The following is a 25,465-nucleotide window of genomic DNA, read 5'->3' as shown; positions in this document are numbered from 1 at the left end:
CAATATGGAGGCTGCAACTGGACGACTGAAGTCCTGCTGCTTTTCTCCCACACATGGCTCAGTGGCTAAGACGCTGAGCTTGTCGATCAAAAGGTCGGCAGTTCGGCGGTTCGAATCCCTAGCGCCGCATAATGGAGTGAGCTCCCCTTATTTGCCCCAGCTTCTGCCAACCTAGCAGTTCGAAAGCACGAAAAAATGCAAGTAGAAAAATAGGGACCACTTTGGTGGGAAGGTAACACTGTTCCGTGCGCCTTCGGCGTTTAGTCATGCCGGCCACATGACCACGGAATTGTCATCGGACAGCACTGGCTCTTTGGCTTAGAAACAGAGATGGGCACCATGACCCCCATGCCAGGCAGGAAGTTTCAGTAGCAGCATACTTCCTTAAGACTTAAACAATGTGATTTAATGTCACACTTTCAAGTTTGTAGTAGCGAACTGAGGGTTGACTACCAGTTCCATCCCTTGCTTAGGAGAACATACGTGTTTACAAGCACACCTTCTTTATATCGCTTGCCGTATTGTTTTAAGAATATGCCTTGAAAAAAAAAGAGAAAGCAATATACAAAGAGGTCTGTTGGGAAGCAAAAGGATGGTTTAAAGCTGTCAACGTTAGTTAGATTAATTGTGTCACTAAAAATAACTCAGACTAATACACCAGCCTTGTATTAGCTTGTTCTACTGTATGACTGAGTCATCGGCAGCTGCAGCATGTGCTTCAACAACTGTTGTTTACATTACTTTCCTGGCATGGGGTTAGCATGTTAATCTCTTCCAAAGAGCCAATAAAAAGCCTGTCTAAACCTGGAAATTATGAAACAATAAGAAAAGGCCATTGCCGAATAATGCTAACACTGCGAAAAAGGCCCTTTCCTCTGAGTTACCAGCAATTCAGCCATGCTTACACACAACGGATGAATTGCGGCTGAATGTTGAATTGGGGTTTATATGCTAGGAGAGAAAAATATCAGGCGTTTCTCAGTAAGAAATTGGTAGTGAACTGAGCGGGACAGTGTTTCTCAACCACGGCAATTTGACGATGGGTGGACTTCAACTCCCAGAATTCCCCAGAATAGCTGGGTGGGGAATTCTGGGAGTTGAAGTCCACCCATCTTCAAATTGCCAAAGTTGTGAAATGTTGGCATAGGAAAATGGATGAGAAGGGGTTTTTTTTTCATGCATCCTCAGCACTGCAGTAGATTCGACACCACAATTCGAAGATATTTTGTAATGCCATTGTGCGGGGGAGGGGGACCTGCTCTGCATCCTTGTTCATGCCAACTGTGATGGCTGGCAGAGACTGAAAAAAGGAATAATTAGAATCACGAGGCACGTGATGGCAGAAAGACCCCAGAGAACCAGTTAAATTAAGGGAGTAGCTGTCCCTCAAACAATCCAAACTGAATTTGCATTTAGTGAGAGGAGTTTAAGCAAAAAGTCAGGAGTGTATCTTGCACCAGACCCTATTTTCAAAATGGAGGGTTGGAAATATATATTTATGTTTCCCCGAAAATAAGACCCAGTCTTTTATATATATATATAAACTGGCCGTTTTGGGAGCCATTTTCTGGGCCATTTCCGGGCCTTTTTCAGGCTGTTTTCAGGGCTGTTTTGGGGCTGTTTTCAGGCTGCTTTTTGGGCCAAAAACTGCCCCAAAACTGTCTGAAAACTGCCTGAAAACAGCCCAAGAAACGGCCCAAGAAACAGCCTAAAAACAGCCTGGAAAAGGCCTGGAACAGCCCGAAAAACGGCCTGATTTTTGGCTATTTTCAGGCCATTTTCCAGCACTCTGGTGCCAGAGAAGATCAGGTGGCCAGCGCGCATGTGCACACCAGAAGCCAGAAGAGCAGCTGGTGATGGTGCGCATGCCCACAGAGAGGGGTCTGTGTGCCACTTCTGGCACGCGTGCCATAGGTTCGCCATCATGGCTTTATATCATCCTCATAATGTGCAACAGGGTCATTCCTCATCTCTAGAAGTCACCAAATTTAGTGACTCAGGGCCCACAAACAAAAGGAAGCTCTCTCCCCTCACCACTGAAGTGTTATCGATTGTTGGATAAACTGTCGATTTGTTTCCGGTATTAAGCAACTGTTATACAAAGATCTTCCTCCCTAATACATCTCCATAATCTACGAAGACCCTCAGTGCTTTGCAGAAGATTGGAAGAGAAACGTGAGCTCGTGTAACAGTTTTATACAAAGTCCCATTCAACTGAGAGGGATCACACAGACCTAGAAACATGACACAAACAGTGAAAGGACCTTCAGGGAAAGGAATAATCCAAATACACATCCCCATAAAGCAATAAATTTGCGTAAGGCTTAATGCATCCCCAGGAAAATCAAAATGACACAGGACCATAGTTGCCATAGTTGACTGCTGTTTGACTTTTTTGAAACCCCTTCCCCTTTTGTGAATAGATCCCTGCTCATCTTTGTCTAGCATCAGCAAGGGGGGGGATCTATGACAATTCACCATGGTCAACTCACCATAGCCAACTCCCCATGGCCAACTCACCACAGGCAACATGCCATGGCCAACCTGCTGCAGCCAACACGCTGCGGGACAACTAGCCATGACCAGTGGTGGGATTCAGTTGGTTTGGGGCGGTTCGGGAAAACTGATAGTTAAAGAGCCTTGATAGTACAGTGGTTTAAAGCACCCTGTTATTAACACAGCTGCCTGTAATTACTGCAGGTTCGAATCTTACCAGGCTCAAGGTTGACTCAGCCTTCCATCCTTTCTAAGGTAGGTTAAATGAGGACCCAGTTTGTGGGGGCAATAAGCTGACTTTGTATAAATATACCAAAGTATGAAGGCTATTGCTTAACGCATTGTAAACTGCCCTGAGTCTCCGGAGAAGGGCGGCATATAAATCAATTTTTTTAAAAAAATTAAAAATTGCTGGTTGGCCCCGCCCCTTCCTGCCCCGCCCTTTCCTGGAGTCCCCATGCGCCCCATTTTGGCTCCCAGGTAAGTGCAGGCCCAAAATGGGGCACGGGGGGGGCAGTGCCCCTCCGCAGCCTGTTTTTGCTCCCAGGAGGCTTCAGGGAGGCATCCTAGGCCCAAAACGGGTATTGGGGGTCGATGCATCCCCCTCCCGCAGCCCATTTTTGCTCCCAGGGGAGTGCAGGAGTCCGAGTACTGCCTGTCACACCCCCTGGCCACGCCCACCAACCCACACCCACAGAACCGGTAGTAAAAAAAATGTTTAAACCCCACCACTGGTCATGACCAATTCACCACAGGGCAACTTGCTGTGGGACAAGTTACACTAATATCAAAGAAATGGTGGAACAGAACCATTATAGAAAGTATGCAAAATGAGGGGCAAAATGAAATACGAATGACAAAAAAATATTCTAAATAATTAAATTGAATTGTTAAATTGTCCTGCAGCAATTTGTCCTACGGAGACTTGGCTGTAGTGACTTGCGCCACACCGAGTTTTTGTTCCGTTCTGTGATGCGATTGCTATTCTGCCCCAGCTTTCAATAGCAAAACAAGTGAGAAGCCAAGTCACCTGTTTTTTCAATTACCATTTTACACTGTCAGATTGCTTTTCCAACCCTCCTAAACCATCCTCTGGTACCAAGGACAGAACTCTGGTTAACAGTGGAGTGCCATGAAATCAGTAGCATTGAAAAACGTCGGGGAGAACCAAGTACCCAAAATGAAAATAAAAGAAGTCAGAGCTCTAGTAATTTTACATTTAGTTCAAAGTAAAGAAATGGCTACCCGTTAGTGCTTAGAGAGTTTTGATAATATTAAAAACATAAATAAGAGAATCTTTCTTTTTCCCCGCTGAAATGTCCATTCAAAAGGTTCCAGTGTTACTGGGAGCTGTCAAAATTTCCTCTTTTATTTTTATCTATTGAATCCATCCTCGAAGGTCCTCCCGAGCCCGTATTTCATTTGTCTTAGCTGCTGTCCTTTCCCCCTACTTTATTCCCTTTCTTTTTCAGAAGTAAGTGTTGAAACAACACTGTCGGTATCTTAGTTTTGTACTTAACATCTTAATTCCTCTTTTTTTTTTTGTCCTTTTTTTTAATAGGAAGAAAAAATGTCTCCGTTGGGCATCTTCACGCTGATTCTGAATTTAAAAATCTCCTTCTGGAACCTGTGTCTATCGTATTGTATGTATAACTTAATCTAAGAGTAAAACTCTACAACACCTCAGACTGCAGTGGGCAAGGGGAGGAGGAATCAAAAGGAAAAATTGCTCCCCTTGAATAACATCATCCTAATCCATCATCCCATCCCAGGGTCCCTTGGACTAATGGAATCAAAGCAACTCTAGCCAACAGATTATGCATTGTTCTTCCAACTTGTGTTAGTAAGAAACAAATAAAAGAGATTGGTTCTACCCCCTTCCCACCCAAAAAAAAAAAAAAAGGAAAAGAAAGAAAGAAAGAAAAATGTGCAAAATGATGCTGTAGTTATTTTGTTCCACACTACCAAATGGTGGGTTGTGTCCATGTTCAGGTTGCTCCATCTTAAGGTTACTTGCAAGTGAACACTTCTGTCCGTTCGCTGCAGGTGTTGCATTTCACAAAGCAACACCAGTGGAACTTGCAGTTGCACTGCCACACCTTGGTGTACTGGTGAGTGTTGTAGCCCCTCCCGCAGCACATCATGCCACAGCCGTCTGCCCCGAGGGACGTACGGTTGCAGAGCCTGCCCTGGGTCCCAACGCTCCCTGTTGAAGCATCCTCTTCACAGTAATTCGGTGATTTGTCGATGTAGACCAAATCGGTCTCCATTGGCTTCTGGTAGCTTCTGATCTGTTTGATCTTCAGGAAGGTCGGTTGCCGAAGCCGGCTGGCCCGGACCACTTCCACTTGCACCGCAGCATTATATTTCTCTTTTAAAATATATCCAATCTCTCGGAATTTGGGTAGTGTAGTCCAACAAGTCTTCGTGGTGCAGGAACCGGAAACGCCGTGGCATTTGCACTCCAGTTTCATCCGTCCTTCAAGCACCTGTGCATGCAAACAGGGAGAACAAAATAACAACAACAGGCTTCAGCTTTTCTTCTGCTTGGCTGATCTTAAATGCTGGACCTTCAGAGTTCATGAAAAGTTACAAAAAAATCTATAAATATTAGCGACACGATCTGTCAAGAAGCCGTCTATTTTAGATCCCACTGATTTCACTTGGAGAATAGGTTTGTATCAAGCTGGAAGGAATACTGCATAGTATTTTATTAGCTTCTTGTGGATCCTGAGTCCACCAATACAATTCATTTCTTGGAGAGGAGAGGAGGGGAGTGGAGAAGAGAGGAGAGGAGAGGAGGGAAGAGGGAAGGAGAAGGAAGGAGAGAGAGAGAGGAAAGGGAAAGAGGGAAGGGAGAGGAGAGGAAAGGGGAAAGGAGAGGAGAGAGAGGGGAAGGGGAAGAGGGAAGGGGGAGGAGGAGGAAGGAGAGAGGGTGAAAGAGGCAAGGGAGAGGAGAGGGGGAAGGGGAAGAGGGAAGGGGAAGAGAGAAGAGGGAAGGGAGAGGAGAGGAGAGGAAAGGGGAAGAGGGAAGGGAGAGGAGAGGAAAGGGGAAGGGAGAGGAGAGGAGAGAGAGGGGGAAAAGGATGAGGGAAGGGGGAAGGGAGAGGAGAAGAGAAGGGGAAGGGGGAAGGAGGAGGAAGGAGAGAGGGGGGAAAGGGAAAGAGGCAAGGGAGAAGAGAGGAAAGGGGAAGGGGGAAGGGAGAGGAGAGGAAGGGGAAGGGGGAGAGGAGGAGAAGGGGAAGGGAGAAGGAGAAGGAAGGAGAGAGGGGAAAGGGAAAGAGGCAAGGGAGAGGAGAGGAGAGGAGAGGAGAGGAGAGGAGAGGAGAGGAGAGGAGAGGAGAGGAGAGGAGAGGAGAGGAGAGGAAGGGGGAGGAGAGGAGAGGAGAGGAGAGGAGAGGAGAGGAGAGGAGAGGGTTGGAAGAAGCCATACACCTAATGAAAACATTCATAACCTCAAGAAGAAGAATCACTTTACTATATTCAGAATGTCAATCTAAGCATTTTATTTCCAACGTCAGCTGATTCACGATGCCCACATTGGTCTAAGTTTATGTTTCACTATAAGATTATCGATGGCATTTTCCTGTTATATCCATTTTTCTTCCCTTACCATTTTCAACCATTGGGAACACAACGGAGCCAACGAAAGACACGGTTGTGTTTCCCAGGATTTTGCAGTAGCAAACCTGGCAGCCGAGGGGAGCAATCGGATCAATTTCTGGACTTGCACTGAAGTACGTGCAACAGGAAATCTCCACAGCAGAGCAAGAGCTGGATCCGTTCTGAAGTCATTTAGGCAATAATAAACCTGACAAGGGGGATCGATTGCATTTCCCTTCCCCTTTGCAGAGCGCACCAATGGCATCGCCCTCTTGACATAGTCAGTTACTATGGGCAACAACAGCAAGACACCAATTTGGACTACATATATAATCCACAACCATCCCTGTAATGTGTAACCACTAATTCAATAATATTGAATTCACACTGTGTGATTATTAAGTAGATTAAGTAAGTGCTCATTTTTGGAGTGGTTTAATCGGATAGGTTGAAGTGCATGGCCTGCCTTCTTCCCTTCCCATCCCTTCCCTTCCCTTCCCTTCCTCAACTTCCTTCCTCCCTCCCTCCCTTCCTTCCCTCACTCACTCCCTTATCTTCCTTCCTTCCTTCCTTCCTTCCTTCCTTCCTTCCTTCCTTCCTTCCTTCCTTCCTTCATCTCCTTCTTTCCTTCCTTTCTTCCTTCACTCACTCCCTTATCTTCTGCCTTCCTTCTTTCCTCTCCTTGCGCTTCTGAATTGCGCTTCTCAGATTAATGAATATGCATTTAATTAAATCTGCCAGTTTACTTATCAGCTTTAGGTCAGAACCCAATGGAATTCTATTGCTCTCTTCATCGCTAAGATTCTCACTCAGGTGACATTCTCATGGCTAATCGATAGTGGCCAAAATCAAGAATTTGATTTTAAAAAGCTTCTACCCTTTTAATAAAATTTCTTGGCCAGAAAAAAGATGGTGGCAGACTCCTGATTTTTAACACAACTTGAGTCAATGCCTTCCTTGGGAAACAGACACGGTGATAGGATTATACCTCACACGTGATCTAAAGAGATTTGAAAGCTAAGCTTTCTCCTTTCGAGGTGTTGTGGCCTGCCAGCTGCCAGCAGAGCTGGTGGCAGACTCGGATGCTGAGGAGGTTGGGAAGGAACTTGGGCCAGTCCTGAGTCTGGAGAAGGCTCTGATAGATGCTCTTTGCTCTTCATCGGAAGCAGAGATAGAGCCAGGGCTATCCGACATTTTCCAGCTGCCTTCGGAGTCAGAGATAAGTGGGGAAGAAGAACAGCTGGGGCCTGTTCCAGACGCACGTATGCGCAGAGCTATCAGGAGAGGAGAATAACTGAGGAACAGGGGCCGACTCGGGAAGAAAGGCACACGTGGATGCAGAATGGCCCCTCCTTGGCTGGGGAATAAATAGAAGCAAAAGGGGAATGGTGGTTGTAGGAGACAACTGTTCGTATTTCTTTCGGAATATTTGTTTATGTTCCTCAGACACTTTTTGCCAGGAATTAATTTACAGCTTTGCAACTGGAAGCTCTCAGCCTGGCAATTATCCAAGGACTGATAAGGTCTGTTATTGCAATTAACCCTTGGAAGGATTATTGCCTGGACTTTTCTGTGTGTGATTGCCATGAATTTACAGTAGTTAAATAAAGAGGGTTTTTTCAGGACAAGGAATCTTTTTCTTGGTTTTGCTAAGGCTGGGTCAGAACACCAGGACTCTGGGGCCTTCGATTTGTATTCAGCCATTGTTGCTTTTCAAGACGGAGAACTTTAATACAGGTAGTCCTCGACTTACAACAGTTCATTTAGCGACCGTTCAAAGTTACAACGGCACTGAAAAAGGTGACTTATGACCGTTTTTCACTTATGACCTTTTCAGCAGCCCCATGATCACGTGATCAAAATTCAGATGCTTGGCAACTGCTTCATACTTATGACCGTTGCAGCCTCCCGGGGTCATGTGATCCCCTTTTGTGACCTTCCAACAAGCTAAGTCAATGGAGAATCCAGATTCACTTAACAACCAGGTTACTAACTTGTCAACTGCAGTGATTCACTTAATAACTGTGGCAATAAAGGTTGTAAAATGGGGCAAAACTCACTTAACCAATGTCTCACTTAACAACACAAACGTTGGGCTCAATTGTGGCCGTATGCCACCCTTACTCGGATTCGAACTTGGGCTTCCTGCATGTTAGGCAGTTGAATTAACCTTCTGAGCCACAAGTTCTCCTCCCTTCATCAGCTTGAGCCAGGGGAAAGATTAAGTGTTTTTCTATCGAGACACTTGGTTTCCCCCAACATGAAGGGAGGAGAACTTGTGGCTCAGAAGGTTAATTCAACTGCCTAACATGCACGAAGCCCAAGTTCGAATCCGAGTAAGGGTATGACTAGCTGATGAAAGCTTAAAAGCTTGAAATAGATCTATACTAGTCTCCCTTTATTACTTTATCAGCAAAATATAAATTTGGTATAAAAATGGTTTGTTGTGAATGCGACTGCTTGAGGGCTCCTGGATTGGAGCTGAAAGGCGAAAGGGAGCAGAATGCCCCCTCCCACATGTTGGGATAGACCAGGTGTCTCGATAGAAAAACACTTATATATATATATATATATATATATATATATATATATATATATATATATATACACACACACACACACACACACACACACACACACACACACACACACACACACACACACATATATATATATATATATATATATATATATATATATATATATATATATATATATATATATATTTTCTTACTTCTTCGTGGGGGTTTATGTGTGTTTTTCTTCTAGCCAGCTGGAGCTACAAAAAACCTTGGTTATGTAGGGAAAACCTGGCTAGAAGAAAAACATATATATATATATATATATGTTTTTTTCTTCTAGCCAGGTTTTCCCTATGTAGCCAAGGTTTTTTTGTAGCTCCAGCTCAGTAGAATCACATCTACTCGGTTCTGGGCTTTTTTCCTTGGCTAGAAGAAAAAAAAACACATAAACCCTACGAAGAAGTAAGAAAATTGATACTGTACCTTTACAGGGAGGATACATAAGATATGGGTGTGGCCTACTGATGACAGCTAACGAGCTAGAAATGGATCTATTTAGGTCTCCCACCTAGCAGTTAGAGCTTGCTAGGTGTTAGAAAGGAAAAAAGCCCAGAACCGAGTAGATATGATTCTATTATATATATATATATATATATATATATATATATATATATATATATATATATATATATATATATATATATATATATATATATTCACTTTGTGTTAGAGAATCTTCTCTTATGGAGAATTAAAGTGCTATCAGTCCATACAGTAGCTGGGAATGCCTTCAGTTATAGTTTGCCAACAATGAATAAATGTTTATATTGTATAGACCATGAAGATTTTTGCAATTTGACTCATTTAAGACAGATGTTTTAGAATGTTTTTGAAGATCCATAAGCATAAAAATTAACTTTTCTGGGCTTCAGATCTTCACTGGGAGCCAAATCCTGAATTCTGGCCCAGTCTCTGACTTCCAAAATCTTTCCCCTTTCAGTAGGCGCAGCTCCCCTTGTGAAAGTTGGTGTTAAAACAAGAGTGTCATCAAATCCCTCCTTCCATCCCTCGCATCTCGTGAAACGTTCACAATAAGTTTCCCTTTCATTTAGGAGAAACCATATTTATCAAGGGAGGAAATCAAGACAGGATGCATCCAGCCTGTTGCTTCCCTATGAAAATTAGGCATCAAGCATCGTATATTTTTGAGACACCCTAGGAATACAATCCTGGTCAAATGTATAAAACCAGTAGTAATGTTTTGCACGTGTTAGTTTTGGCGGGCACCCCCTAGTTTTGTGTTTTTCTTGGTGGAGATGTTCATTTTCAAACCAGATGCTGGCTGAAACAAAACCCAAGCTACATTTAACTGCCAGAACCAAAGGTAATAGACAGAAAATGTTTAAAATCATTGGGTTGAACCAGAAGCTCCTGAGTCTGACTGCTCCTTTCTAGGTCAAGCTCAGAAGCAAATCCACTGACATGGCCTTGAACAGGCTATTCAGGTAAGGACAGGTAAGTCCTCGACTTACAACCACAATTGAGCCCAGGATTTATGTTGCTAAATGAGAAATTTGTTAAGCCATTTGTGTCCCGTTTTACACCACATTCGTTAAGTGAATCCCTAAAGGTAAAGGTAAAAGTTCCCCTCGCACATATGTGCTAGTCGTTACCGACTCTAGGGGGCAGTGCTCATCTCCGTTTCAAAGCCAAAGAGCCAGCGCTGTCCGGAGACGTCTCCGTGGTCATGTGGCCAGCATGGCTAAACGCCAAAGGCGCATGGAACACTGTTACCTTCCCACCAAAGGTGGTCCCTATTTATCTACTTGCATTTTTTACGTGCTTTCGAACTGCTAGGTTGGCAGAAGCTGGGACAAGTAACGGGAGCTCACCCCGTTCCGCAGCACTAGGGATTCGAACTGCTGAACTACTGACCTCTCTGATTGACAAGCTCAGTGTCTTAGCCACTGAGCCACCTAGTCAGGATTATAGTAGATAAAGGTAAAGGTTCCCCTCGCACATATGTGCTAGTCGTTCCTGACTCTAGGGGGAAGTGCTCATCTCTGTTTCAAAGCCGAAGAGCCAGAGCTGTCCAGAGACATCTCCGTGGTCATGTGACCAGCATGACTAAACGCCAAAGGCGCACAGAACGCTGTTACCTTCCCACCAAAGGCGGTCCCTATTTTTCTACTTGCATTTTTTGCATGCTTTTGAACTGCTAGGTTGGCAGAAGCTGGGACAAGTAACGGGAACTCACCCCATTACGCGGCACTAGGGATTCGAACCACTGAACTGCCGACCTTTTGATCGACAAGCTCAGCGTCTTAGCCACTGAGCCACCGCGTTAAATTAGTCACACGGTGAATCTGGCTTTCCCGTTGACTTTGCTTGTCGGAAGGTCACCAAAAATGCTCACATGAACCTGGGACACTGGCAATATGAACCAGTTGTCAAGCCTCTGAATGTAAGTTAAAGCTTTCTGGATAAAAATATGGTGGACTATTCAGAAGATTTTTAAGAAAAGATAAGTTTCACCCCACAGTTATTTTTGCTGGGTATTATCCCAGACTGTACTGTTATTGAAACTAACTTGATGTTAAATTTAATAACGGCAGCAAGACTGCTAGTGGCGCACTATTGGAAGAAAGAAGATTTACCTACTATAGAAGGATGGAGATTAAAAGTATCGAACTTAGCAGAAATGGCGAAAATCTCAGCATATTTGAAAGACCAATCACAAGAAAGATATATTGTGGACTGGAGAAGATGGATTGATTATATTCAAAACAAATATGGGACTAAAAAGTTTCAAATAGTATATGAATGAATATTTGGATTTAAGAAGATATGTTATTACTTAGTTACGTAAATAGGGAGTTAAAGTGGAAAAGGGATGAAAAGAGTTTATAGATAGTTAGCATATATTAGATTAAGATTGCTAAGTGAAATACCCTGTATTTCTCTCTGGGAAGTCGGGGGGGGGGGGGTGGAGAAGGAGGAGGGGAGGGAGGGGTAATGGGGAGGGAGGTGGGGCTCAAAATTTGGTTAAAATGTTTGTAAAAACTTTTCAATAAAAAAAAAAGCCTCTGAATGTAAATCACTTCACCATGGGGATGCTGCAACGGTCGTAATTGTGAAAAACAGTCGTAAGTCACTTTTTTCAGTGACGTTGTAACTTTGAATGGTCACTAAACAAACTGTTGTAGGTCAAGGACTACTTGCAGCATACATGGATGATATTCCCATGCGCACGAGCCAAAGGTGTTCTTTTCAAAGTGTTAAAACAGCTGCATCCTTTTCAAGATCTGTGCAGCTTCTTTGAAGGCCGTTCCCCAGCTGCTGGAAAGTATCCACACCACTGCCACCATTGCAACCACTTTTGTTTCCTTAGTGTTCCCAATGGCAGCATTATCTGTGTCTCTCACACATGTGTGCACACCTATCTGTCAACCCTGAAGCTGGCCTGACTGAGGCCATCTTGGAGGCTTAGTGTTGCCACAATGGTGATAGGGATACGGAAGGGGGAATAGAGATAGTTGGAGTTTTTTAGCCAAAACAAAATAGTTTCCCCTGAGAACCAAGGACGTTCCTTGGCTGAAGAGAGGAGGAGTGAAGTTTCCAAGCAACCAGACAGCACCTCGATTGGACCATGTGACGGATTGTTTGGGAAAGGGAGGAAAACTTTGATGTTTAATTAGGTGAAAACCGCAGGAACCTTCAGAGTCGGTTTTCACCAGTTTGTGCCAATATGATATGCCCAATAAACCTGTTCTTTGAGGAACCTGCTTGCCTCGGAGCTCTGTTTGCTATGGGTGTATTACTTGGAACCCTGACACTATCCTTCCCTATGAAAATCTACTTTGCCCCGGAAACCTCTATTTCTTCCCAACAAAACCTTTCTCTTGTTTTGCTCAAGCAGATCATCATTCAGTCCACAACCATCCACGTGCAGGCTGCAATCTTACAGTCCAAATGTATGTTTCCAATTTAGCAATCCCTGCACCGGCAAAGGCCTCCCCTCCCTCGAATCATATCTCCCTGTTCTTTGTAATATACCTTTCTTCCGGCTTCATTGTTGTGCAGATTCATCAGCCTCCGAGCGCTCTTTCGGATTTCTCTGGCGTCGACAAACCTTCTGGAGAAGTCGATGCCGTATCTGATATCAGCAGAACAGCCTCCCCACTTCCAGCCTTCCTCCTGGTTGTAATAACCTTGTTTCTCTCTGTCACAACCACAACTGCTGAGGTTTCCCTGGCTGCAGGCAGCCGTGATTGCGTGGGCGACGCCAGCGGCAGTGATGGCATAGGTGAAGGCGGCTTCTCTGCTTCCTGCGGGGACAACATAGAAAAAAAGGAGGGGGAAAAAAAATCAGCTGGAAGATCATGGGAAACTCAGTCCTTGGACATCTTGAAAAATAGCCCATTTTAGGAGCACCCATGCCATTCATTCTTGTACCGGTGTTTCTCAACCTTGGCCACTTTAAGGTATGCAGACTTCAACTCTGGGAGATGAAGAGAAATCTGGGAGTTGAAGTTCATAGAACTTCATAGAACTTCATAGAACTTCATAGAACTTCATAGAACTTCAACTTGATTATGGGAGTGACGTGGCGCTCCAATGTAACACCTCTCCTGCGCGAGCTGCATTGGCTCCCGGTGGTCTTCCGGATGCACTTTAAGGTACTGGTTCTCACCTTTAAAGCGCTCCATGGTTTAGGGCCAGGATATTTACGAGACCGCCTGCTGCTACCGATAACCTCCCACCGGCCAATACGCTCTCACAGAGAGGGCCTCCTCAGGGTGCCGTCGGTCAAGCAATGTCGGCTGGCGGCCCCCAGGGGGAGAGCCTTCTCTGTGGTGACACCCACCCTGTGGAATGAGCTACCTCCTGGAATACGACTGAACCCGGACCTCCGGACCTTCCGTAAGGCCCTGAAGACGTATTTATTCCAGCAAGCCGGCCTAGCCTAAATGGTTTTTAATGGGATCTTAATTTTATAGACTTGGGGGTTTTAAATTGGGAGGCGGATTGATTTAATTTCTTTTAATTATCTTAACTTTTGTATTCTATGTATTTTTAATTTTGGCTGTTCACCGCCCTGAGTCCCTTCTGGGAGAAGGGTATACAAATTAAATTAATCTCCTCAGGGTGCCATCGGCCAAGTTATGTCGGCTGGCGACACCCAGGGGGAGGGCCTTCTCTGTGGGAGCCCCAGCCCTGTGGAATGAACTGCCCCCGGAAATACGTAAGATCTCCAACCTCCGGGTGTTTCGCTGCGCACTGAAGACCCTGTTGTTCCGCCAGGCCGGGCTATCAACATAATAGTTTTAAATTTGGGTATTCTAAATTTCTGGGGTTTTAATTGAGCCAAATTTATTTAATCATTTTAAATTTTAATTGCTGTTTTGTCTTGTGTTTTTAAATAGGCTGTACACCACCCTGAGTCCTTCGGGAGACGGGCGGCATAGAAATAAAATAATAATAATAATAATAATAATAATAATAATAATAATAATAATAATAATTATTATTATTATTATTATATAAACTGGCCAAAGTTGAGAAACCCTGCCTTATGCACCATTTGTTACGATATCCACTTACCTGGAATTGGCCTAACCTATGGCCTGGTGATGGTGATGAGAGAGCTTCTGTGAACTGGGGGGGGGGGGAATTGAGTCCAACCATCTTTTCGATTCAGTTCAATGTGAAACTTCCAAATGGGCAGATCAGATCAGCCTGATGCAATTTAGAAGTTAGTTCAGAAAAGGCCCTTGTGAAGGAATAGTCTGCATCAGTTTGAAGTTCTTTTGGTTCAAAGCTTATCTTGCCCAATTCGATTTGGGGGCGGGGGTTAGAAAGCTTTTCAGTTTGGAGACCTGATCAATCCCGTTTTCAGTCAGCTCTCTCAACTGACTGTACTTGCATAGACCTAAAATTAGTCCTCGGATTTGAGTTGTTTGAGGGCAGCCATGAAGACTGGGAAGTGCTGCTTAGCATTGCTCACTATCAGGCCCAAGCCCAAGGATGACACGGCGACATTCTATCAAGTTAATACTTTTATTTGCTTACACATAATAGACAGAATCTTGCCAGACTAAAGTTATGCCATTCTAACCTACAAGAGATGTCATGAGAGATTCTAGAGCGTGACTGTCCTAAGCCTCTTCCTCTCTCCAGTCTCTTATTGTAGGCTTCTCTCTAGAATATACTGCCTCTTCCCGAAAAATTGTGGTGCTCTTGCAGAGTTTCCCCCTGCCCCCCCCCCCCCGGGATAGGGAGCATTCCCTTCCTAGGGATCTATTAGATGAGAGAGAATATAACCCGCAGCTTCATAACAGGCAGAGAAAGAAACTCAGAAAGGACCTCCCTAAATTCTCAGGCTGTAAAAGATTGCATGATTTGGTTAAATGTAGCCTTACAATAAAGTAGAATAGAATAGAATAGAATAGAATAGAATAGAATAGAATAGAATAGAATAGAATAGAATAGAATAGAATAGAATAGAATAGAATAGAATATATATATCACGAAATCTCCATTTCATTTTTCATTTTCATTTTATTAGATTTCTATACCGCCCTACTCCCGAAGGACTCAGGGCGGTGCACAGCCAAACAATAAAAACACATACAATACAAAATTTAAAAAATAGAATAAAATCAAATTAAATAATTTTGGCCCCGACAAATTTAAAACCCCAAACTTTTAAAACCAATTTAAAATTGAATATATAAAATACTAAAAGATATTTAAAATTTTAAAAATCTTTTATAAAAGAGGGGGGAAATTAGGCCAGGCCGGCCTGGTGAAATAGTAAGGTCTTTAAGGCGCGGCGGAAGGTGCGCAGATCCGGGATCCTCCGTATCTCTGGGGGGAGCTCGTTCCAGATAGTAGGTGCCCCCACAGAGAAGGCTCTCCCCCTGGGGGCCGCCAGTCGGCATTGTTTGGCTGACGGCACCCGGAGGAGCCCCTCTCTATGGGAGCATACCGGCCGGTGGGAGGCTATTGGTGGTAGTAGGCGGTCCCGCAAGTACCCGGGTCCTAAGCCATGGAGCGCTTTAAAGGTGGTAACCAGAACCTTGAAGCGCACCCGGAAGACCACCGGGAGCCAGTGCAGCTCGCGCAGGAGGGGTGTTACATGGGAACACCATGTTGCTCCCATTACCACCCGCGCGGCCGCACTCTGCGCCAGTTGGAGCCTCCGGGTGCTCCTCAAGGGGAGCCCCATGTAGAGAGTGTTGCAATAGTCCAGGCGGGAGGTGACAAGGGCATGAGTGACCGTGCGTAACGAGTCCCGATCCAGAAAGGGACGCAACTGGCGAATCAGGCGAACCTGATGAAAAATCCTCCCGGTCACGGCCGTCAAGTGCTCTTCTAAAGACAGCCGTGAATCCATGAGGACGCCCAAGTTGCGAGCCCTCTCCGTGGGGGCCAATGATTCGCCCCCAATAGTCAGTGATGGCGTCAACTGACTATATCGGGACGTCGGAAACCACAGCCACTCAGTCTTGGATGGGTTGAGCCTGAGCCTGTTCCTCCCCATCCAGATCCGTACGGCTTCCAGGCACCGGGACATCACTTCAAGGGCATCGTTGGGGTGATCCAGACCACTAAAGCCTACAAATTTGACATTTTGCACGTATGTTCCTCTTGGCTTCTAGGTGCTAGCTAAGAAAGGATTTTTTGAAATGACAATCAGATCATTAGTATTTCATATACAGTATTATATTCACACGGTCTGATGCTTAGATGTTCTACTCCCCCTCCCCACCTGAAAGGAACTCTGTCCCAACTGCCAGTTGCCTTATATTAACATGCTCTGATGCTACCCTTTTGCTAAAGCGGGCATGAGCATGGCCAGCGCGTGACTCATCCGGCCTACGGGCTGGGACATTCTACTCCCCCTCCCCCTCTGTTCCAACTGCCAGTTGCCTTATCTTAACACGCTCTGATGCTACGGAATTACACATTCTACATTAAGTTTCAGGCTTTAAGTGTCAACTTATCATGCCCAATCACATAATTTTGTGAAGCCAGTTAGGTACAGTTGTTAAGGCATGAGGCTAGAAACTTTTCTTCCAGTCAGTTTCAGTCTGACTAGTTAGATTCACTAGAGAGACATGTTCAGGGCAGTTTTTCTGTTCTTTAGCTTTCCTAGTCTGTCAAAAGTTCTTAAAGATCAAGCTGTAAGAGATCCTTCCCCTGATCATAAAGATCACAGGTGCTTTGGAGAATAGCTTAACTCCCTCTTCTTTGTGGCAGTCCCTGAGATATTGGAACACTGCTATCATGTCTCCCCTAGTCCTTCTCTTCATTAAACTAGACATACCCAGTTCCTGCAACCGTTCTTCATATGTTTTAGCCTCCAGTCCCCTCATCATCTTTGTACTGTAGGGCCTGTGCTTTCCGAAAACTGGAGACCTTCCAGAAAAGGGTGGGAATGGATTGTGTCTGAGAGGTAGAAGATTGCAATGTGAAGATGAGGAAACTGTCTGAGTGTTTCAGTCAGGCAGCTGGATTTTGGACCCAATCTATGAAATATTAGAAACATGGGTGTAGTCATATATGAAACCTCTAATTAAATCAACAAAAAAATATATAGTTTGAGATGGATGCTGAAGTTATGGGCTTATGGTCTGACTATCAACCTTTCCCGCCCTGCTAAGCAACCCCTTTGCTAAGGTTGAGTTGAAGACAGAAGACATTCCATGTCCTCTGGGACCATCACCAACGAAGGCTTGAGGTCTGCAACGTCATATTTCCAGTTCACCAGCAGTATGTAGCATCCTGCTTTGGAACTGCTGCTGTTCCCCAGAGATCATCAAGCAAAAAAAATAGAGAGAGCAAGATTAGGAAACCCAACGTGCAATATTGTCAGATTTCTCTTTCCTCAGCAAACCCAGAGGAGCAGATTGCTTGCAGTCTGAACCACGTTGCTTCTTCCAAACATTTGCCTTCATTTTCAATATTAGAGCAGAGTTCTGTTTCACTCTGGGCAAATGGCTTTTGCTCAGCGGATGTTTCTGCTTAACTGTAACACCATGAGATGGATAACTGCAGAGTGAAGTCATCCGATGGGTGGAGAAATTCAGAATCCTACCTTGTGCAACTTACTCTCAACCTAGTTGACTTTACAGAAAGAAAGAAAGAAAGAAAGAAAGAAAGAAAGAAAGAAAGAAAGAAAGAAAGAAAGAAAGAAAGAAAGAAAGAAAGAAAGAAGGAAGGAAGGAAGGAAGGAAGGAAGGAAGGAAGGAAGGAAGGAAGGAAGGAAGGAAGGAAGGAAGGAAGGAAAGCAGGAAAGAAAGAAAGAAAGAAAGAAAGAAAGAAAGAAAGAAAGAAAGAAAGAAAGAAAGAAAGAAGGAAGGAAGGAAGGAAAGAAAGCAGGCAAGAAAGAAAGAAAGAAGGCAAGAAAGAAAGAAAGAAAGAAAGAAAGCAGGCAAGAAAGAAAGAAAGAAAGAAGGCAAGAAAGAAAGCAGGCAAGAAAGAAAGAAAGAAAGAAAGAAAGAAAGAAAGAAAGAAAGAAAGAAAGAAAGAAAGAAAGAAGGAAGGAAGGGAGGAAGGAAGGAAGGAAAGCAGGCAAGAAAGAAAGAAAGAAAGAAAGAAAGAAAGAAAGAAAGAAAGAAAGAAAGAAAGAAAGAAAGAAGGCAAGAAAGAAAGAAAGAAAGCAGGCAAGAAAGAAAGCAGGCAAGAAAGAAAGAGAAAGAAAGAAAGAAAGAAAGAAAGAAAGAAAGAAAGAAAGAAAGAAAGAAGAAAGAAAGAAAGCAGGCAAGAAAGAAAGAAAGAAAGAAGGCAAGAAAGAAAGAAAGAAAGAAAGAAAGAAAGAAAGAAAGAAAGAAAGAAAGAAAGAAAGAAAGAAAGCAGGCAAGAAAGAAAGAAAGAAGGCAAGAAAGAAAGCAGGCAAGAAAGAAAGAAAGAAAGAAAGAAAGAAAGAAAGAAAGAAAGAAAGAAAGAAAGAAAGAAGGCAAGAAAGAAGGCAAGAAAGAAGGCAAGAAAGAAAGCAGGCAAGAAAGAAGAAAGAAAGAAAGAAAGAAAGAAAGAAAGAAAGAAAGAAAGAAAGAAAGAAAGAAAGAAAGAAAGAAAGAAAGAAAGCTAACAGAATGTGGGGAGATGGCAAACCTAAGGAGAATCCCCAAAGACAGTGCTTTGTGTAGGAGCCCTGGTGACCCAGTGGTTAGAATGCAGCACTGCAGGCTAACTCTGCCCGCAGTCTGGAGTTCGATCCTGACGGAGGCTCAAGGTTGACTCAGCCTTTAGCTCAACAGACAGAAGCACTGTAATTTAACACCAGCTGTCTGCAATTAAAGTAAGTTCAAATCTCGCCAGGCTCAAGGTTGACTCAGCCTTCCATCCTTTCTAAGGTAGGTAAAATTGAGGACCCAGACTGTGGGGGCAATAAGCTGACTTTGTATAAATATACAAAAGTATGAAGGCTATTGCTTAACGCACTGTAAGCCGCCCTGAGTCTCCGGAGAAGGGCAGCATATAAATCAAATTAAAAAAAAAAACTTGTTTGATGCAAACTCAGGACTGTGGCTTGGTCCCTAGAGAACTGCTATTGATTTGTGGGAAGAAAAGCAACTAACTATATTTTGCTTTTTTTTCATGACTCATCCATTCTTCACTAGCAACTTAATTACTATGGTCATTTCAATGGCATACCTTTTAATTTTCACATCCTTTAACAAGATCTCCCATTCATCCGGTCCATCTTAGAACCATTATTCCAAATAATGGGGAAAAAAAATCTTTAGAGAACAAAACTTGGGGAAATTATTTTTCCATACAGAGTTGTCCATAGTATGTGGTTCAAATAATCAAGACACCAGCTATAATGATGCAGCTGAAGCTCTACCTGCTTTTTTTGAAGGGGGGGGGGCACATGTGAAAAACAGCACTGCTGACTGCACAACTGCAATGCCATCTTGACTTTTGAGCCACAGCCTGCAGACCAGGGGTGAAATCCAGCAGGTTCTGACAGGTTCTGGAGAACCGGTAGTGGAAATTTTGAGTAGTTCAGAGAACTGGCAAATACCACCTCTGGCTGGCCACAGAGTGGGGTGGGAATGGAGATTTTGCAATCTCCTTCCCCCAGGAGTGGGGAGGGAATGGGGATTTTGCAGTATCCTTCCCCTGGAGTGAGGTGGGAATGGAGATTTTGCAATATCCTTTCCCCAGGAGTGGGGAGGGAATGGGGATTTTGCAGTATCCTTCCCCAGGAGTGGGGAGGGAATGGGGATTTTGCAGTATCCTTCCCCTGGAGTGAGGTGGGAATGGAGATTTTGCAATATCCTTTCCCCAGGAGTGGGGAGGGAATGGGGATTTTGCAGTATCCTTCCCCAGGAGTGGGGAGGGAATGGGGATTCTGCAGTATCCTTCCCCAGGAGTGGCACAGTGGTTAGAGTGCTGTACTGCAGCTAGTTCAGCTGACTGCTAGTTCAGCAGATCAGCAGATCAAATCTCACCGGCTCAAGGTTGACTCAGCCTTCCATCCTTCCGAGGTGGGTAAAATGAGGACCCAGATTGTTGGGGGCAATATGTTATTTAGTATACTGTCGATTGTTGTAAGCCGCCCAGAGTCCTCGGAGAGTGGGCGGCATAGAAATATGAATAATTATTATTATTACTATTATTATTATTATTATTATTATTATTATTATTATTATTATTATTATTTTGCAGTAGCCTTCCTCTGCCACGCCCACCAAACCACACCACGGCCACCAAGCCAAGCTCACAGAACCGATAGTAAAAAAAATTGAATTTCACCACTGCTACAGACCCTCAGCTTCTATGTCTGAACTTCGAATTCTCCCTTCATTCTCAACTGAACGGAACATGCCCCGTTTTTGTTCTTTTGAAAAGAAACTAGATGAGCCACACTTGAAGGAATTTGGTGATGTTTGTGCAATGCTGCTCGCTGTTATTTAGAGCATTTCACCTCTCAAGAAGTAGCGGAGACCACTGCCTCTTCCATCATCACATCCCATCGCTTCTCTTCTGTCTTCAGTATGCGTTACTCATTAAGCCTGTAGTAGCCTGTTCTGTGTTGAACAATATTTAATGAACCTCATTGTTAGGGAATCACCACAGTTCAAACAAGCAGGAGCAGCATTTAAATGCGTAGGCAGTGAAATGGAAGGAAATGCAAGGAACGTGTGTGCACTTGAATGGACATCTCATAGCATCCAGGCAAGATGGAGAACGATCAATTTTTTTTAAAAAAATGCTTCAGAAAATTAGGACCATTCCCCAGCCTAGGGGTGTCAAACTCAATTTCATTGAGGGCCGCATCAAGGTTCTGTTTGACTTTGGGGTGTGGTGGGGGCCTGGGGTCGGCGTGGTCAGCTCAAAGTCACTCATCGAGGCTCCGTTTTCAGCCATGACAGGCTCCTGCAGTCATCTGCTAGCTAAAACGGAGCTGGGGGGGGGCGCATGTGGCCCGTCCGGGCTCTGTTTTTGGCCGCGACGGGCTCCAGCAGCCTTCTGTCAGTGAAAACAGAGCCCAGGCAGGCCGCACACAGCCTCTGCGAGCTCTGTTTTCACTGGCAGAGGGCTGCAGGAGGCCGTCCAGGCCGAAAATGGGACCCGGGAGGACTGTGCGTCTCCCTCCCCGGGCTCCATTTTAGCTGGAAGAGGCACCATGGCCCGGTCCTTCGCTGTTTTCAGGGCGGCCCTGCAGATCTAAGCACCCTGCAGACAGGACGCAGAGTGAAGGCCTTGAGTTTGACACTCCTGCCCTAGCTGATTATACCACGATGGGAAATGAGGACCCAGTTTGTGGGGGCAATAAGCTGACTTTGTATAAATATACAAAAGGATGAAGGCTATTGCTGAGCACATTGTAAGCCGCCCTGAGTCTTCGGAGAAGGGCGGCATATAAATCAAATTAAAAAAAAAAAAAAAAAAAGTCTTATAGCCGTCTATTTGAAAATAAGCCCCATTGAGTGTGAGGAGACTGTCTTCCCAAGTAGGAGGACAAAACAGAGGTGAGGTGAAATTCAAAGATATGGGTAGTCCTCAGCTTACGACCCACAATTGAGCCCAAAACTTATGTTGCTAAGGGAGACATTTGTTAAGTGAGTCCTGCCCCATTGTATGACTTTTCTTGCCACATTTAAGTTTAAGTTTAATGCGATTTATATGCCGCCCTATCTCCAAAGGACTCAGGGCGGCTCACAACAGTAAAATACACAATGACATTAATGCAATATAAAATTAAAAGTCCGAATTAAAACAGTTTAATTTGTTAAGTGAATTACTGCAGTTATTCAATGAGTAACACGGTTGTGAAGTGAATAGTTTCCCCATTGACTTGGCTTGTCAGAAGATCACAAAAGCGGATCACATGACCCCGGGACGTTGCAAGGGTCCTAAATATGAATCAGTTGCTAAGTGCCTGAACTTCAATCACATGACCGTGGGGATGGTCATAAGTGTGAAAAACGGTCATAAGTCACTTTTTCCAGTGCCGTTGTAACTTCGAACAGCCACTAAGTGAACTGTTGAAAGTCGAGGACTACCTGTATTTTCTAGTTTTCCATCTTCAGTCCTGTAAAAGTCAGTGTCAAACACTCCCAGGTCTTTTAGATTCAAGAATACTATAGGTCCAGGATGGCGAATCTATGGCACGCATAGCCATATCAGTGGGCATGCCAGCTCAGCTCTGGCGGGCATGCATGCACCGGCCAGCTGATTTTCGGGCCTTCTGAGCCCACCAAAAGTAGGGAAACAAGCTGTTTCCTGCCTCTGGAGGGCCTGGGAGGCGGGGGGGGGGAGCCCGTTTTTCTTTCTCACCTGGCTCCAGATCCTCTCTATGCATCTGGGGAGAGGCTCTGGAGGCTGGGGACAGCAAAAAAATTCACTTCCTGTCCAACCGGGAGTTGGGAAATGGGCCATTTCAGGCCTCCGGAGGGGGTGGGGAAGGCTGTTTTCGCCCTCTCCAGATGCATAGAGAGGATCTGGAGCCAGGTGAGAAAGAAAAACAGGCCTACTGGGCCATTGCGTGCCAGGAGCTGGAGGGGAGGGGTTTGCGTGTGCATGCGCAGGGTGGTGTGCATAGAATTATGGGTGCGGGCATGCGCACGTGTGAATCTCCCCCGCCCCCCCTCCTGGCACGTGATGGCAAAAAGATTAGCCATCACTGCTGTAGGTAGTCTTCAACTTACAATAATTCATTTAGTAACAGTTTGAAGTTACAAGAGCAGTGAAAAAAATGACTAACATTCCGTCCTCACGCATACATGGCAGCATCCCCACGGCCACGTGATCAAAATTTGGTTGCTTGGCAACTGGCATGTACTTACCACAGTTGCAGCCCTGGGTCATGTGATCATCATTTGCAACCTTCCTAGCTGGCTTCCGACAAGCAGAGCCAATGGGGGAGGCTGGATTTGGTTAACGACTGCATGTTTCACTTAACAACTGCAGTGATTAGCTTAACAACTGTAAAATTGGATGAGATTTACTTAACGACCCCCCCTGCTTAACAATGGAAATTCTGGTCTCAACTGTAGTTGTAAGATGAGGATTGTCTAATAATAATAATAATAATAATAATAATAATAATAATAATAATAATAATAATAATAATAATAATAATAATAAACAACTTTATTGTCATTGTACGTGTATACACAGTATACCCATACAACGAAATTCACTTAACACCCAAAGACCAGGCCCAACACACATAACAATCCCCAAACACCCATCCACCCACCACAAATTCCCCACCCCTAAACCACCCAAACATCCACACAACAGACCAAGTAATGCTGTCCAACAGCTCACCGATGGTGGCCCTTCAGTTCATTGTTGAGTGCAATTATAGCTCTGGGATAAAAACTATTCAGAAAACGTGTGGTCCGAGTTTTAATTGTTCTGTATCTTCTGCCAGAAGGCAACAGCCCAAAAAGATTGTAAGCAGGATGGGAAGAGTCTCTGAGAATGTTATGCAACTTCCTCAAACAGCGAGAAACAACTGTGTTTCCATAGCTGAATCTAGAACTTGGAAGAACCAGCTGCCTCTCAGCATTTCATAAATAACTTGAGCATGGAAAACAACCGGTCACTTGGTGCTCCTTTGCAAGCCTTTAATGAGGAACCTCATCCTGGTGCTTCAGACCCTGGGTGCTTCAACACTCATTCTTTTTTTTCTTTTTTTTAAAATTTGATTTATATGCCGCCCTTCTCCGGAGACTCAGGGCGGCTTACAATGCGCTAAGCAATAGCCTTCATCCTTCTTGTATATATTTATACAAAATCAGCTTATTGCCCCCACAAACTCAATTTACCTACCTTAGAAAGGATGGAAGGCTGAGTCAACCTTGAGCCTTGGCGAGATTCGAACCTGCAGTAATTGCAGGCAGCTGGTCTTAATAACAGGGTGCTTTAGATTCTGTGTTCTCTTTGTAAACATTATCCTCTTTTATGGGTAAATCGCTAGCGTTTTCCCATGTTTCTATGCTCATTTTGGTTACAAACTTATGTACCCAATATTTAGGATCCTGGCGTCATCAGTCCAGCTCAACACTACAAAAGGATTACAGACAATAGTCAAGCATCGATGCATATTCTAGGTGTGGTCTTAGTAAGGCTTCATAGAGTTGTATTACAGTGGTGGGATTCACATTATGTTGCTATTGGTTCGCCCCGCGCACATGTGCCCGGTTAGCATGCACGCCTGCCTTCCGCACATGCGCCCGGCCTTCCGTGCATGTGCTTTGCTTCCGCGTGAACTTTCCGTGCATGGACCTGGCCTCAAAAACACGCCTAAATAGAACGGCAGAGAGCGATTTCCGCTACCGTTGTATTAGCACCTCTGTTGTATTAGCACCTCACTTGATCTTGATTGTTTCCCTCTGTTAATGCAATTTAGGATTGCGTTGGCTTTTTTGGCTGCTGCCGCACACTACTGGCTCATATTTAATTGGTTGTCCACTAAGACTCCAAGATCCCTCTCACAGTTACTGCTATTAAGCCTGGTTTCACCCAGTCTATATGTGTAATTTGGGGCAGGGGTGAAATGTAAAATTTGTTACTACCGGTTCTGTGGGCGTGGCTTGGTGGGGGGATGTAATGTGACTGGGTGGGCATGGCCAACTTTTTTTTTTTTTAACTTTTTAAAGCATTTTTTCTAATGCTTTGAAAAGCCTCTGCCGATCAAGCAACTCAGCTGGGATTGTCAGAGAGGCTTTTTAAAAAATACCTCTCTGACGATCCCAGCTGAGTTGCCTGATCCGCAGAGAGGTAAAAAATGCCTCTCTGCTGATCAGGCAACTCAGCTGGGATCGTCAGAGACTTTTCAAAGCATTTTTTTTACCACCTCTTCGGCCGAAGAGGTTGCAGAAAAAAATGCTTTGAAAAGCCTCTGAGGATCCCAGCTGAGCCGCGCGATCATCAGAGGCTTTTTTTTTTACTTTTAAAAGCATTTTTTCGTCTGAAGAGGTTGTAGAAAAAATGCTTTTAAAAGTAAAAAAAAAAGCTTCTGATGATCATGTGGCTCAGCTGGGCATGGGGTGGGGGGCAGGGATTTTTGCTACCAGTTCTCTGAACCACCCACCGCCATTGCTACCAGATCGGGCAATCCGGTCCGAACCAGGAGCATTTCACCCCTGCTTTGGGGGAGGTGGGGGGGAGGTTGCCTAATTGTAAGACTTTACTTTTCTCTACGTTGAATTTCATTTTATTAGATAGGGCCCAGTGTTAAAGTCTGTCAAGATCCGTCTGGATCTTGAGCCTATCATCTAGGGTGTTGGCTATTCCTGCCAGCTTGGTATCATCCACAAATTTGGTTAAGTTCCCCTTCTATTCCCTCATCTAAGTCACTTATGGAGATATTG

At 44.4% G+C, this 25,465-nt stretch overlaps 1 protein-coding gene across 3 annotated transcripts in view; it reads right to left on the bottom strand.

Moving 5' to 3' along the window:
• Window positions 1–4,505: 4,505 nt before the first annotated feature.
• The window catches only part of WNT7B (Wnt family member 7B), a 157,521-nt gene continuing 136,561 nt past the window's right edge, over window positions 4,506–25,465 (bottom strand). For all 3 annotated transcript variants that reach the window (XM_070948059.1, XM_070948058.1, XM_070948057.1), the window contains 2 exons: window positions 12,678–12,949; window positions 4,506–4,985 (listed from right to left, as the gene is read on the bottom strand). In XM_070948059.1, the coding sequence (XP_070804160.1) occupies window positions 4,506–4,985; window positions 12,678–12,949 (752 nt within the window). The remainder of the gene's footprint in view (window positions 4,986–12,677; window positions 12,950–25,465) is intronic.

Source organism: Pituophis catenifer, unplaced genomic scaffold, assembly GCF_029215685.1.
Source record: "Pituophis catenifer annectens isolate HBS135680 unplaced genomic scaffold, rPitCat1.0.hap2 SCAF_7, whole genome shotgun sequence".
Lineage (NCBI taxonomy): Eukaryota > Metazoa > Chordata > Lepidosauria > Squamata > Colubridae > Pituophis > Pituophis catenifer.
This window is presented reverse-complemented; position numbering and strand designations above follow the sequence as displayed.